The 15450-nt window shown below is 42.2% G+C and overlaps 1 protein-coding gene across 8 annotated transcripts in view; it reads left to right on the top strand.

The window, feature by feature from the left end:
- Window positions 1-10977, top strand: part of CRAMP1 (cramped chromatin regulator homolog 1) — a 51796-nt gene extending 40819 nt beyond the window's left edge. For 7 of the 8 annotated variants that reach the window (XM_026071601.1, XM_026071596.1, XM_026071603.1 and 4 more), the window contains 6 exons: window positions 598-776; window positions 1355-1438; window positions 2824-3058; window positions 3313-3477; window positions 4109-4254; window positions 6241-10977. In XM_026071601.1, coding sequence (XP_025927386.1) covers window positions 598-776; window positions 1355-1438; window positions 2824-3058; window positions 3313-3477; window positions 4109-4254; window positions 6241-6405 — 974 coding nt within the window. In that variant the 3' untranslated portion in view covers window positions 6406-10977. The other variant, XM_026071604.1, reaches the window with a different exon arrangement.
- Window positions 10978-15450: the final 4473 nt, after the last annotated feature.

The following is a 15450-nucleotide window of genomic DNA, read 5'->3' as shown; positions in this document are numbered from 1 at the left end:
GAATGATTAGTGAGGTGAAAACAGTGAACGCCTCTGTTTTGCGGTAGGCTTGGAGAATTCACTGCTTTAGGAAGGCATTCAGATGTTTTAACTGGATTTTAAAAGATCTGAATTAGCTTGACCCTGCAACTGGATAAGTTTGTATATTGAGGCTAAATGGCTTCTAGAGACAAGATAACAAAATAAGGTTATTTTGTATTTATAGCTCCTCTGGTAAATTATCAGAAGTTTCTAGAGATTTTATAACCAGCTACTACTACTTTTTTATTTGAACACTATTAAGAGGTGTAGATATTACTGGTAGTGGGGAAGAAGGGGAAAAAGAACAGGGATATTTCTCTAAACTGTTTTTATATACCTGGTAACATATTGGAGCAGGGCAGAAAAGTTACAAATGTTCAGCTGAAAGAAATACTATCCTTTCTAAAGAGAAAAAACTGACAGAGCTGATCAGATAATTACCATTTTTGCTTTTTGCATTTGTTAAGTTTTGGCTATCTGGCCAATTTTTTTAAAATGGTCTTTGAAAAAAGTCACAACAAAGTAATTGTGTGAAGAAAAGGCTTGTAATGTGTTCTTCTTTCTGTTTCACAAAAGGTGCTATTGATTTGGCAGCTAAAAGTGCCGGTATTATCCCTGGTAGCCCTTTGCCCGTCCTGGATGCAGATGGTTTGTCAGGTGTATCTCCACTGTCACCAGACGGAGTGACCGCAGTGGTAACAGGACAGGAGTCGACAGTAGCACATCAAAATGGAGGCTCCATCACCACCGTGGAGGTCAGTGTCTCTTGAGCGTGCTTTTTAAAGTAGTTAAGCATCTTGTTCTTTCACTGTGTAAAAAGCCATATTATTAATGACTCTTCAATAAGCTTTCTCCTGGGGCTTGTTGTTAGACATGTTTATCATTGCAAGCTCAGTCGATGTTGAATAGGATGCATTTAGGGGCTGAAGGATCAAATCATCATTGCACGAAATAACAAATTTCCATGCTGTAGAGTAGCTTTTCAGCTGTGAGCCAATTGAAGTTGGCCACCCAGAAATCTGGATTCAAAAAGAAACAGTAGAATTTTGAGGGACAGAGACTCAGCTGGGAATTTGGGGCAAACCCATGACTTCTGGGGGTGTATTCAGAATGGTAACTGTGATATCTCTTTACTGTCCCTCTCACTGAAACCCAGGTACATGTTAGTCCTTGTCGTTGTCTCAGTGAGTTGATGTGGACCATTTTGAAAGGCAGGATGTGTAGACAAAGCACGCATAAACAGTGATGCGCACTTGTCTTTTCCATCCCCAGCTGTATTTGCAGCACCTCATGTAAAATTGAGTCACTCACACAATTCCTATTGTGCTTCTAGGGCTCAGGCACTGGGTGTCGGGTTCCGTTCATCAGCCTGCCAACGCAGCATGAGCAGCAGGAGGCAGTTCCTGATGGTTTCCAGGTAGAGTATGTGTTGCAAGAACAGCTGTATGAAATGGATAATGGTTTGAAAACACCGCTGGTATTGCCAGTTAGACACCTTTGATCACGGGTTATTGTATACCATTATTATGTTTTGTGGAAATGGAAATCTCTAACATTTGATGAAATTTAAAAAACAAAAAACAAGAAAGCTGCTTAAATTTGTTTGTGTGCCATTCTGTAAAAGAGCAAAATTAAGCTGACAAGCTCTGACCTCTGAAGGATGAGCAAATCTTGATTAATGCTTGATCCAGTGGAGGAATTTAGGATAGGCATGTACTATATAGCAAAGCATTTATAAACACCACAAAGAAAGATTTCAGGAACTGGCAGTCCTGCTTGCTGAAGGAGCAATATTAAGACTAAAAGCATGATTGTACTGCCTGCATCCTCTTAAGAGAATCCCTTTTCTTTACATTGGATCCAATAAGATGTAAATACTTAAACTGTAAGTGTGGTAGCACATACGTTCTAAGAGTCTTGTCATCCTGTCCCCACCTTTCTTCTCCAGTGGGATCCAGGACCTTGTGTTAGCTACTTAGCCCTCAGAATACCTTTTTTTTTTTTAATGGAAGCACTTTCCACCTTTTCTGTGATAGGGATGTGCAAAAAAGGTAAAACTAATGTGACAGAGAGCATAAAAGTGAGGAAGATTTTATAGCACTTGTGTCAGAACATTTACCTAGGCATTTATTTAAGGTGGGGCAGTCTTGGTTCTTACTCTGAGGATTGCTTTGCATGTACTACATCAGATAAAATTCAGACAGAGTTTTGTGAAGAGGAATTAGAACCAAGATTCCTTAAGAAAAAAAAAAAGGATTGATTTTTGGCAAGTCTAGCTATACAGAAAAGTGAGTTAACCTTTTAAAATATTTATATTATTTAAGCATTTGTAGGGTTTTTGTCAAATGTAATCCTTAATTCTTAAGAACTATCTTGTAGGTTCCTCAAAAAAAAATGTTAATTCTGTTGCTATATATGAGTGCTTGTTTCTGTTACCTAGGTTGAATTAAATGTTCTTTGGTATGTTACAAACTCATGTTTTTTCAAATAATTCAGCAGGATATGGGATGAGGAATATTTTATGCTTGCAGATATTATTTCTGAAAATAATACAATTTCCATGTATTAGTAGATATTCAAAACATGGACCCAATTAATTTTTTATATCTAGATGAAAAGAAAAACACTTCCAAGTGTTTTTGGATCCTTGAACAAAGGACATTAAGAATATATTCTGCTGGATTTAGTCCTTTTTTTAAAAAAATCTGATTTTAAATCTGATGCTTAGGAGCTGAGCTGTTGTTTTTGAGACATGTATCCAAGTCCTTCATAAATTCATGAATTATCTGTTTCTTGTAACAGGGCACATCAGTCCTTTCTCTGTCAGAACTAACCAAGACTCCCCTCCAAAATGGTCTTTCCACCCCTCCACTTCCCACATCAGAGGCTTCCAGTACCCGTCTCTCTCCTCCCAATGTCTCTGCTCTCTTGGATATTTCTCTGCCTGGACCACCTGAAGATGTGCTTTCTCAAGGAGAACCTGCCACTCAAATCAGTGATTCTATCATTGAAATAGCTATCAGCTCTGGTCAATACAGTAAGTCTGAGCTTAGCTTAAAGTCTTCCTATTAATAATTTTCAAAAAAATCACTATCATCTTAAATGTCAGCAGAAACTTTTAAGAAGCAGTTCTTCGATTTTTTTAGATCTACTGGAAAGTTAATTGGGTGGGTGGCTTCTCTTTTCTGATGTCTATAGTTTTGTGGGATTTTTTTTAAACAAAAAATTGGTGCAGTGTCCTGTAACTTTACCACATTGACTGAATCAGTGATTCATAACGTTGGCTTACAGGTGAAGGTGTTTCTCTCTCTCCTGCAAAGCTGAATGGCAGTGACAGCTCCAAAAGTCTTCCATCCCCATCCAGTAGTCCTCAGCAGAACTGGATTGCCTCTCCCAGCCATGATCCCCAGTGGTACCCCAATGACTCCACAGACTCGTCTCTCAGCAGCTTGTTTTGTAAGTATCTGTATGCAAAGAACTGCAACAAAAGAGCTCTTCCCTTTCAAAAAAAAAAAGCTGTTTATTAGAAGTGAATCTTTTGAAAAATAGGAAATTCAGCAGGACTTTTGTAGAATTTTCCCTGTGTTTCTTGCTTTTGCTTGTAACAGTTTTGTCTTGAATGAATTTTCTTTCTCTTTACAAGTCTGTTCCTGAAATTATCCTGTTGCTAGACTGGGGCAAGAGCCTGTACCTTGGGGCAAATAATTCCTTGGCACTTCTTTATAGTCTGCTTGGAGCCTGACTCATCAGTTAGGTAGAGACGTTTTGGCTGTTCTGCCAAAGCAAAAAGATGCCCTTGGCTCTGCTGTTGGATCATAGGCTTCATTCTGTGCTTGGTGAGCATAATCTCAAAGAGATGAGATCACTGGGTTTGTCTGGGGGTTTTGTGAGTTAACACTTGATGGTGCCGGTGTAATGGGTCTCTTTGTACTCGTAGGAATCTGCTGAAGGTGTTCATGCTGGTAACACGTAATTTTCAGGAGACAGAAGAAATAGATGTCCTTCATTTTCTATTTCCCTGTCCTCTTTGACCTCTCAACTGCAAACATTGAGTGCAGTGACTTACTGATGTGCCTGTTCTTTATAGCAAGTTTCATCTCCCCTGAGAAGGGCCGAAAAATGCTGCCGACTCCTGTTGGAACTGCGAGTGGCACCTCCTTACTAGGACCTAGCCTTCTGGATGGAAACTCACGGGACTCTTTTGTATCACGGTCTCTGGCAGATGTAGCAGAGGTATGTCATCAAATTACATTCAGCTGTCTTTGCTTCTTTTTTAGTGCAGTGTTATTGTGTATTATTTATCGTACCTTCCTGAGATACTTAAGGCAGAGATGCTTGACATCTGCACTGTAGCTTAGCAAAACAGAGTCCTAATTAAAAGATGCAAAATGACATGAGGATATATTGCACCAGAGCTGCTGCATGAAACTGTTGTGAGCACCTTTGACCCATGTTCTTTTTGACGGGGGAGGTCATGTTGGCCTTATTGGACATAAGCATTGTTTTGACAGAGAGTTTTAAGCCTTCTGTTTTGTGTGTCCTGCTTTGTAGAGGCAGGACTTGAAAAGACTAAGGATGAGAGAAGGGTTAATACTGATGCAGCTGCAGTTGGAGGGCTGGTAGGAAAAGTAAATAGGCCCAGGAGGAAGAATCAGGAAATGGTTAATGCTAAGTTACCTGAGAGAATGGCAGAATTATACTGCTGAATTATTTTCTCCGTAGGTAGAATTATCCTTTATTTGAAATCATTTGCAGAAGTAGAGTGAAGACCAGCTCCAATATGCTCAAGGGCAGAGCTGACTTTTAAAGGGACCTAGACAGGTTGGAGGGATGCGCCACCAGGAACATTATGGAATTCAGCAAGGAGAAATGCAAAATCCTGCATCTCAGAAGGAATAACCTGGCTGGGAAAAAGCTCTGCTGAAAAGTACCTGGGGGTCTTGGTAGACAGCAAGCTGAACAAGATCCAGCAATGTGTTGTGGCAGCAAAGAAGGCCAGCAGCATCCTGGGCTGTATTAACAGGAGCACAGCCAGTAGATCGAAGGAAGTGATGATTATCCCCTTCTGCTCAGCATTTGTGAAACCCTATCTAGAATATTGCATCCAGTTTTGAGCCCCCAATCCAGGAAAGACATGGATAAACTGAAGCAACTTCAGCAGAGGGCCACCAGGATGGTCAGGGGACTGGAGCAGTTGCCCTGTTAGGAGAGGCTGAGGGTACTGGGCTTGTTCAGCCAGAGAAGAGAAGGCTTCAGGGGGTGGGGAGGAACCTCATAGCAGCCTTCCAATACCTACAGGGCGTTTATCAGGAAGATGGAGCCAGGCCCTTCACAGTGGTATATGGTGGGAGGAAGAGAGGCGGTGGGAGGTTCTGACTCGATACAAGGAAAAACATTTTCATAGTGAGGTTGGATTAGAGACCTCTTAAGCTCCCTTGTTACCTAAGTTATCCTATAATTTACAGTCATTGGCTCAATGTAACATCAGGCTACATTGCAACTCCATGGGGGCTGTGCCCTGAGGAAAGGAAAAAGTCATTCCTCCTTTGCCCTTTGGATTTTGATAAGGAAGTTCTGTACACACCTTGTAACTAGAAGCTGCAGCAAGTTAACGCTGATTTAATGTGGCCTTGGCAGCTTCAGACTTCATGCACAGCTCCACTTCCTGGATTAAGTAGGAAGACTCTGCTAACTTTTATTGTCAAGAATCTGTCAAGTAGTATGCATGTTAATTAAAGAAGTGTATGATAATCTGTTTGTGTGGATTTTAAATGATACTGCAGCCCTGGATCTAACAAACTGCCTTCAGAGGAAAATGGGGTAAGCCACCATTTTAGGCACACCAGAGCAGCTGCAGTATTTTGTTGCTGTTGTGGCAAATGTGGGTTTGTGTGGGAGTCTGTAGAGGAAGCAAGTATCATTTACAAATAGCTTTAATGAAGGGAGAATTTTGAGAGAATTGTATTGTCCTGCAGAATCAAGTTTTCTTTTCAAACACAATTATGTACTTAAGAGGCAGTATCTATACAGTTTTTCATCAGTGTCTCTAACAGCACATCTTAATGCCGAATTAAGGAATAGTTGTAGTGATGTGTGGATAAGGCCCATTCAGACTATAGTGTCTTCAAAGAGGCTCCCATTAAGCCACAGATAGGAGCTATTCTCTAACTCAGATAAAGCAAGATAAATCTCCACTGATATGTGACTGCTCTTTTCTAGGTGGTGGATTCCCAACTGGCTTGCATGATGAATGAGAACAGCATAGATTACATATCTCGTTTTAATGACCTTGCCCAGGAGCTATCCATACCTGAGCCAACCCGTAGGGAAATTCTGTTTGATGGAGGAGGTGGTGGTCCCCCTATTGGAGATCTCTCACAGTGAGCATACGAGACCAGCAGGCTGGTGGAGACTGTTCAGCTAAGGTGGAACTTGCAACGCTGGATCACAGCAAGGGCAGGTTGTGGAGAAGCAGCTGAGGCTGGGTTGTACCTTCTTTCTAAAAGAGCAGCATTGTCTTCAAGGGTCTGAAGAAGAACTTGCAAGTCCTGGAATGTGCAATACACTGGGAACAACAAAACGTGGAATAGTATTATAGGAAATGGTGTGTCCCCTGCATCAGTGATATAAGGTGGCAGGTTTATGGGACGGTCCTGGACTTGTACTGTGGAATGGCCTAGGAAGAAGAAGCTCAAGCAAGAAAGGGTATTGCCAGAAGCTCCCCTACATGAATTATTTTTTGCGTAGCAATCAAAACACCATGATTTGGGATTCACATTGAAGTTGTGGAGGATGAGGAGTGGGGGTGGGGTATGGAAAGCATTTTGCATCTTGAAATGTCCTAGTTGGCACTCTTTTTATGAATCAGTCAAACTGAAGTTTTCTTGCACTCTCCTCAAAGGCGCTATGACTCTGTGATGCTTCATTTTTATGCACCATTATTTTCTTTGGCAATGTTTTGTTGTTTGAACATTCCAGCAGGGGCACATACCTGCTTTCTTGTTTTGTAGGGGAGCTCTGATTCACCCTACTCCCAGATTGCGTGGAACTCCGGGGAGTTTCCTCTATTTTTGAACCCCATCACATGTCACAATCATCATTCTTCTGACTGTACTCATCTTCTCCATCTTTAAGTGAGATTCTTCATCACATTTCACTGCTCATCCCACCAGTGGGAGAGTGCTTTTCTGCTTTCCCTGAAGGATGTTTGTTTTTTTCAGCCAGGAAACTCTGCAAAAGAGCTCTTATGGGAATCACTAGGAAAGGTTTGTCATAATTAGTCTTGGCTTTGCTGGAAACCTGTATATATTGCCGTCTTTCTCCACAAAAATGCGAGATACAGTATCTCACTGAGGATTTTCCTGGGAGAGGAAATAGGAAAGAATATTGTAATGTATAGATACAAATAATATTTTAACGCTAAAATTGTTGAAATCTGTCTTGTGTCATAAAAAGGAAAGGTGTCAAGTCCTAGCTTAATCCCTTAGTCCCTCCTTGTTTCCTCCTTGTCCTGCTAATTCCAGGTGCTCTGTAGTACCTCAGGACATCATTTTTCATTATAGTCACTCCTGGGCACTAATGGATCTGGTACTCCCTCTATGAAATCCTTATGCATTTAATGGTAGTGTTTTAATATCTGAAAGACCCAGATCCTGATTTCAGCGGGTTCAAAGGAGTCTAAAGTTACTTTCTCTACAGCTGGTTTTCCTTTGATTCTGCCTTTATAACTCAGGAGACTTTTCCTATTTCCTTTCCTACCAGTCTTGAGAGAGGATACTTTTACTGTGCCCCTTTTCTAAGCACTTGTCTGCTTCTCCAGTAAGAGGATGTCCCTTGGCTATTTTAGGTAGCGCTGAACGTATCCAAGGGGCTAGTCCTATATAAACCTCAACTTTATATAAGAGCTGTTTGTTAATGAATAATCAAAACTTCTCCATCTCTTAGGCTATTATCAGGGGTTCATTTTCCCAACTTGCACTATACTTGGTGGATGTAGTTCTACCTGCCTTTAGCTACTTTTACAAAGCATTTGACTGGGAGTTTCTCCTTGTAACCTTGCTCACAGTGCACTGGATTGGGTTCACTCTTTTCCCAGTCACTTTGCCCTGCTTATGTAGATTTTGTTTTTTTACTGCTATATAGTTTGCCTTGTGCTCTCTATCATTAAGAGAAAATGTAACATTTTCTGATGCTTCTTTTCTGTGGCCCGGAGTTTATTGACTTCACTGTAAAGGTAGTGGAACTTGGAAGACATTCCTGTGATTCATTCTGTAAAAACCCACATGCAAGGTTACTACATTCGCCTTTCTGATGTAGGAACCAACAGGAAATCAAGCCTGTATCACTAGCAAGAAGATAGTCCGTAACAGAAAAAGGGAGAATTTTCATACCTGTGGGCTAGCTTTCTATTCCTACTGCATGTCACGTGGGGTCTAAAGTTCTTCTATCATTATTTCTCTGTTATCCTTACTGAGCCCTGTTGGAGAACTCTGTTGCAGTTATTGGGAGATCATGTAAACCTAGAATATAAAAAGTTGAAGGCTGTCAGAAAAGATGAATGCTAAGTGTATCGTTCTGAGGGTTCACCCTTGGTATGATGAGGATACCCATTAATCTCAAGAGTCACTCCATCTAAAACTTTCAGGTTTTACTTAGAGTTGAGATATATTTTGGCTCAGTCTTTCCCAGGGTGTTTCCTCTTGGTTTTGGCTTCTCACGTTAGTAATGCTGTTTATCCTATGTACTGTACCTCCAAAAATCCTTCCAACTTTCAGAACAAAAATAGAGGACTCTTGCGATAGCTGTGGCCATGGATTACAGGACATGCAGGAGGAGATGTGATACATTCTAATCAAGTACTGTATAAAAAATCTGAACTGTTATTCTTAAGCTTCTAGATATTGAAAGATCAGCCTGATGGTCTCCAGTGTATTATATACCTTGACAAACATTTCCATCCTCTCTCCCTAGGCTGGCAGTGGAGTGGCTGTCACACACTCTAGGTTGTCTAAAATAGGTGCCAGTGTTGCTGCACCTATATGGCAGGGCACTTCATCAAAATCTGTGGTGAGTTTCTGCCATCTGATACAGGGAGCTGACAAGCTGCCCCTTCTCAGCCCATCCAGTTGCCATAGGGGAATAATGATGTTGTAGAATGAATGTCAGTATAGTGGCTATTTTTAGTGGTGTCCATGAGATCAGAAGATTTAAATATCCTGAACCTTTGCAAGTGGACGTGGAGCAAGAGGTAACAGCAAAGTGGAAATGACAGAGGTACTTGTTCAGCACTCAAAATGTTGTGGTTAAAACTGTGTTTAGCATCAGCTTCTTAAAAGTTCTTATTCTAAAACAGATTTTTTTTTTTTTTTTTTTTTAACCAAATTCTCTTAGCAGCCTCCTGTCTCTTGAGACTTGCAGTTCCCAGAGACTTTCTGTATTTGGCTTTTGATTTCAGAAACGTAATGCTCTGCAAACAGCATTTTAATAACAAAATGCCCATTCAGGAAAAGTAAATCTTATCAGGGAAATAATTTGAAAACAACTTAGATTATTGTGAAAATTTTGAATTGATGGAGAATTTATTGTCCTGGTTATGTGAAAAGTCACTTAAACACACTTCTGACTTCACCAGTTGTAGATTTCAGGGTGGTGTGCTTTACTTGCTGATCATCATCAGTTTTTGTCTAAGACTGCCAAGGGATAAATTAATATCCTTTTTTTTTTTTAAAGTAAAATCCAAAACTTTTTGAAAATTTTAATAATTTCAGTTTCCCCAACTGAAGTAACAAGATCTGCTTCTGTAATCACGTCAGCTTATCCCAAACAGATACTCAAGCAAGTTGATAGTGAAATGCAGGCAGGATTGGTCTTAAGGAAAATTTAACTTTGTTATCTTCATAGCTGCATGAGGCACCGAAAGACAGTTGGAGAGGACAAATGGACACTAACAACCTGGTCTCCACTTCTGATGTTAGTTGCTCTAAGGCTTCTTCCTGGCTTTAGGTTTTACTGGGTTTATTTTTAAACCTCTGGTAGGCTTGCCCCATGCTGGTTTAGTGACCATATGTATAATAAGGAAGTTCTGAGTAGTTCCCCATGGTGAAAGGCAGAAAATTCAGTATTTGTTGTCATCATAGTCTGGGTGAAAAGCAGTACCACATCCTAAGAATTAGATGTGCCTGTGTATACATGTGTGCGCTAACAGTGGGTTGTCTGCTGGGTGTTGCATCCTGATTAAGCGCACAATTCATTTTATCCCTTATCACTAAATCTACTAAGCATAGGAATATTGTTTTTAATATGGCATTGTTTAGCCTTTTCTTGACACCCTTCTTTATATTTCTAAATTCAGTTAAATAGCTTGGATCAAATCTAATCTATAAAGAATTTCATCTGTTGACTCCACAGATCCCAGAGTGGAAATTAAGTTGCTTTTTTTTTTTTTACACTCGGACTTCGGATGCATTTATAAGGAAAGTACTGCACTTTTTTTAACCTTTTCAAACCTTTGAATCTCTTAATTTCACAGCAATTTGTAAATGTTAACTAAGTGAAACCTTGGCAAGCACTACGGCAATAAGTTATCATTAATTACTGAAACATGATAACTGCTTTAGAGCTTATGGTTCTGGCAGCAAAATTTAATGCTGTTTCTTTTAATAATAGTTAAGCCATATCATCTGAGGTTTCTGGCTTGTTTGAGATGTGAATTTGTTTTATAGATTATAAATATACCTATATAGTGTATGTATAAAGCAGAATGCCTGTCCTTACTGATTATTTTTTGTACCATATTGTAAATTATATTATTTATTCTTTACCAATTTTGGAAAAAGGTGTTTTGGTTATTTAATATAATATACAAAAGCTGTTAAACTTCCTCTGTTTAAATTTCCAATTCAACTTGTAAAGCTGTTTTTATTCTTGTGCATAAATACATACTAATACTTGGTCTAACTTATGTCCTGTGTATTATTTGCAGTTCCTGCCTTATCACATTTTCCATTTAACCTTTATTTACATAGCTATGGCCCCAGTAGAATCTAGGGATCAACATTTGTCCATAAGACTAAGCTTTCTGAGATAAAATTCTGGTTTCAGTGAGATCAGTGGCACAATTTCCATTGACTTCCCTCATCCCAGAATTTTCATTATATTCTCCAAGGTGAGAAAATGTTTAGCTTTTTTTTAATTATTTTTAGTGTATACCTTCCAGCTTCCCTCCCCAATAGTTTCCCCTAACTGTGAGCTTAAGAAATGGGTCAAACCAGAGGGCTCTCCATATTGAAATTCCTCTCTCTCTCAGTAGTCACCAGCAACTGCTCAAAGGGCAGCGTACAAGGAAAAGGGTATAAGGAAAAGGATATGTATATCTTGATCTTTCCCCTGGCACCTCCTCACAGCTTCTGATAAGCAGGAGCTTAAAGGTAGAGGTTGCACCGAGGCCACTGTGTTTATATAGCCACCACTGGAAAAGCTTTTTCACCATGAGGACAGTCAGGCAGATTATCCAGAGAGGTTGTGCAGTCTCAATTTCAAAGGTTTCCAGATCAGAATGGATAAAGCCCCGAGTAACCTGGTCTGAGCTCATGGCTGACCCTGCTTTGAGCGGGAGGGTGGACTGAGACCTCCTGAGGTTCCTTCCAACCTGAATTATCCTGTGATCTATGGTATTAATTTATCTAGTTCCTTTTTGTACACATCTAGGCCTTTCACCTCTGCAACATCCAAGGGTAGCTCTAGTTTAATTAAGTCTTGAAAAAGTGCAAGCTTGTTCTTAAAACAGATGCCTAATAGCAGACTACCAGAGACAGCAAAGAATTGGTACATTGTACATTTTTTCCTCCATCATATTAAAGATAATTGAGTCTTATTTTATGCTATCGCTTTTCTCCTAAAAGCAATATAGTACCATTTTATGCTAAGTAGCAATAAATGGAAGAGGAGGAAGATATTTAGTCCTGAGTGGAAATATCATTAATCTCAGACTACAATGTGTCTACAGGGAGTGCTTACAAAAGTTAATACAGAATTAACTAAAAATATGAATTTAAAGTATGTTAGTTAAGCCACACAAAATCTCTCTTTTGGACACTCTCCTGTTGAACTTAAATTACCATAATTTGATATTTCTCTTGAAATAAACCAAATCAAAGTAAAGATATTTTGATTCTGAATGAGAATATTCATTCTCATTTGGGATTCCTTCCATTTAAATCCAAATGAGTAATTTGTTCTTGTGTAGATGAACTGTTTTGTTGTCTGTGTAATGAAAAAGTTAAAAACAGAATCACAGAATGGGGATTTCTGGAGATCATCTAGCAAATCATCAAGCAAGGTTACCTAGAGCAGGTTGCCCAGGACCCTGTCCAGGCAGCTTTTGATTATCTCCGTGGACTCCACAACCTCTCTGGGCAACCTGTTCCAGTGCTCAGTCACCCTCACAGTCAAAAAGTTTTATCTTAGGTTCAGACGGAGCTTCCTGTGTTTCAGTTTGCGCCCGTTGCCTCTGAGAAGAGTCTGGCCCCATCCTCTTTACACCCTCCCTTCAGATATTTATACACACTGATAATATCCCCCCCCCCCCAGTCTTCTCCAGGCTAAAAAGTCCCAGCTCTCTCAGCCTTTCCTCCTACGACAGAGGCTCCAGTCCCTTAATTGTCTTAGTAGCCCTTCACTGGACTTGCTCCAGTAGCTCCATGTCTCTCTCATACTGGGCAGCCCAGACCTGGACACAGTACTCCAGGTGTGGCCTCACCAGGGCTGAGTAGAGGGCAAGGATCACCTCCCTCAACTTGCTGGCAACACTCTGCCTAATGCAGCCCAGGATACCATTGGCCTTTGCCACAAGGGCATGTCGCTGGCTCATGGTCAACTTGTCCACCAGGACCCCCAGGTCCTTCTCCGCAGAGCTGCTTTCCAGCAGGTCAGTCTCCAGCATGTACTGGTGCCTGGGGTTATTCCTCCCTAGGTGCAGGACCCTGCAGTTCCCTTTGTTGAACTTCACAAGTTTCCTCTCTGCCCAGCTCTCTAGCCTGTCAACGTCCCCCTTGATGGCAGCACAACCCTCTGGGGTATCAGCCACTCCTCCCAGTTTTGTAGCATCCACAAATTTGCTGAGGGTGCACTCTGTCCCTTCATCCAGGTCACTGATGAATAAACTGAACGGGATTGGACCTACTATTGACCCCTGGGGTAAATTGCTAGTTACTGGCCTCCAACTAGACTTTGCGCCACTGATCACAACCCTTCGAGCTCTGCCATTCAGCCAGTTTCCAGTCCACCTCACTGCCTGCTCATCTAGCCCGTACTTCATCAGCTTGCCTGTGAGGATGTTATGGGAGACAGTATCAGACACCTTACTGATATCAAGGTAGACAACATCCACTGCTTTCCTCTCATCTACCCAGCTAGTCATTCCATCACGGAAGGCCATTATGTTGGTTAAGTATGATTTCCCCTTTGCGAACCCACGGGGACTACTCCCTTCCTACTACTACCTTCTTGTCCTTCGTGTGCCGAAAAAAAACTTATGAAAACATCAAGAAGTGAGTTTTAATGTTTGCCATCCTAGGTCCTTCTGCTCTTAAAACAGTTTCATGTGATTGACTTACAGCAGAGTAGTTTGTTTTTATTTCTTCTAAATGAAGAAATGGTCTGGATTTGTTTTGTGGGTGGAAGGAGGCTTAGAGAATTAGGCTGACAAAAGTAGAATTAAAAAAAAAGAAGAGCTTATCACTAGTATTATTTAATGCTTCCTTTCCTTCCAAAGAGTGGAGATTCCCCCTACCACCTGTGCACAGGGAAAACTGGAGAATATGGCCAAGTCTGAGCTCTTTCTGTTCAACTTCCACACCTCCACCACCTTGTGACACAGACTCAAACCTAAGAGAGATCTTTGACTCTTCCCCACCTTATATAAATGCCGGGGCTGTATCCTAACACTTTCTTTACTCACAGGTTACCTAAATTTTGCCTTTAATGACTGAAATTTAACACTGTGTAAGTAGGAGGAACAGCATGAGTCAGAACTAAGAACTATTGGTAGGGTAAGAAATGAAATAATGCAAGATGCTGCAGTAAGAGTGATTTTTTTTAATCCTTCAAGATAAAATCAGCGATAAGGCTGCTTCTAAATTTACTTCTTAGCATATGGAAAGCTGCAGAACCATTAAACAAAACCTTTGACCAAAAATGTTAAGTGCTGTAATGTAACTATCAATCAAATGTGTTTGGTTAAAAACAGCCATACAAGCACTGACTCCTTAACTGCACCCATATCAGCTTACCAGAGCCCAGATACGAGTTCTCCTGAGAATTAATCATTTTCAGACAACCTTTGCCCAACCCTGCTTCTGCCAGAGCAGTTTGCTGACACCATTTTCTGAGACAGGCAACCTGGAGAGGGCACATTTCTTTCAGCTCGACACATTACATGCTTGGCCGACAATTGTGTACGTGCACCAGGTTTGTTCTGGGGAGAGGCGAGTCCCCGCTCACCGCGCTCTCCATGCTGCGTGGGGTTGAGGTGCGACCCCTCCTCTCTGCACACGCTGGGTGAAGCTTCGCAGGTTCCTGACAGACACGATGCCAAACTCAGCAGGCTATAAAATCACCCTTAGGGTTACTTCTTATGATGCTTTTTATCCTGTTTCTTTGTTTTTTCTTTTTCTGTTCTTGGTGGCTTTTTTTTTTTTAATGGATGTTTTTGGGTGAAACGTCTATATAAAAACCCCAGGACTGCACCCCTGAAGCCCAGACCAAAGCTGACCCACCTCCGACCTGCCGCAGCCGTTTGCCAAAGAATCAGCTTTTTTACCCGGAGCCAGGGCAGGGCGGTGCCTGTGGGGAAGGGACTAAAGAGGCCGGAGCCGGGAGGGGCTGCCGGGAGGGGCTGCCAGGGCGCGCCCTCAGCGCGCCGTCCCGCCGCCACAGCAGGGCTCGGCTCGGCTCGGCTCGGCTCCCCCGCGGGCGGCGCCGCCACACGCCGCAGCAGCCCTCGAGCCTCGCCTCCACCGCCTCCCCCTCAAACAGCCACCCCGGGCGTCCCGGCCGCGCTACCTGCCCCTTGCAGCGTCCGCCCCTCCCTCGCCCCGCCCGAGCTCTCAGCCAATAGCTCTGCAGTTCCCCCTAACGGACAGGCAGCTCTTCCAATGGGAAGGCGGCCAGGATGAGCGACGGCACGGGTCGTTTCAGGCTGGAAGGGAAACCGGGCAGGCGGGATCCCGAGGTGGCGGGATGCCTCCCATAGGTTGCTCGGCGTGATGGGCACGTGGCTCAGCCAACGGCAGGGCAGGGCGGCGCCGCTGGCGCGCTACCTGCTGTCTGGGCAGCCGAGGAGGAGTGCCGCGCGCGGGGCTGCGGAGCTGAGCCTGTCGCCTCCCGCCCGCCACCATGTTCCAAGGCCCCGAGACCGACTCGGCCAAGCCC

Source organism: Apteryx rowi, unplaced genomic scaffold (genome assembly GCF_003343035.1).
Source record: "Apteryx rowi isolate R43461 unplaced genomic scaffold, aptRow1 scaffold_329, whole genome shotgun sequence".
NCBI lineage: Eukaryota > Metazoa > Chordata > Aves > Apterygiformes > Apterygidae > Apteryx > Apteryx rowi.
Note: the sequence above shows the minus strand (reverse complement) of the source record. Positions and strands in the feature narration are given on the sequence as shown.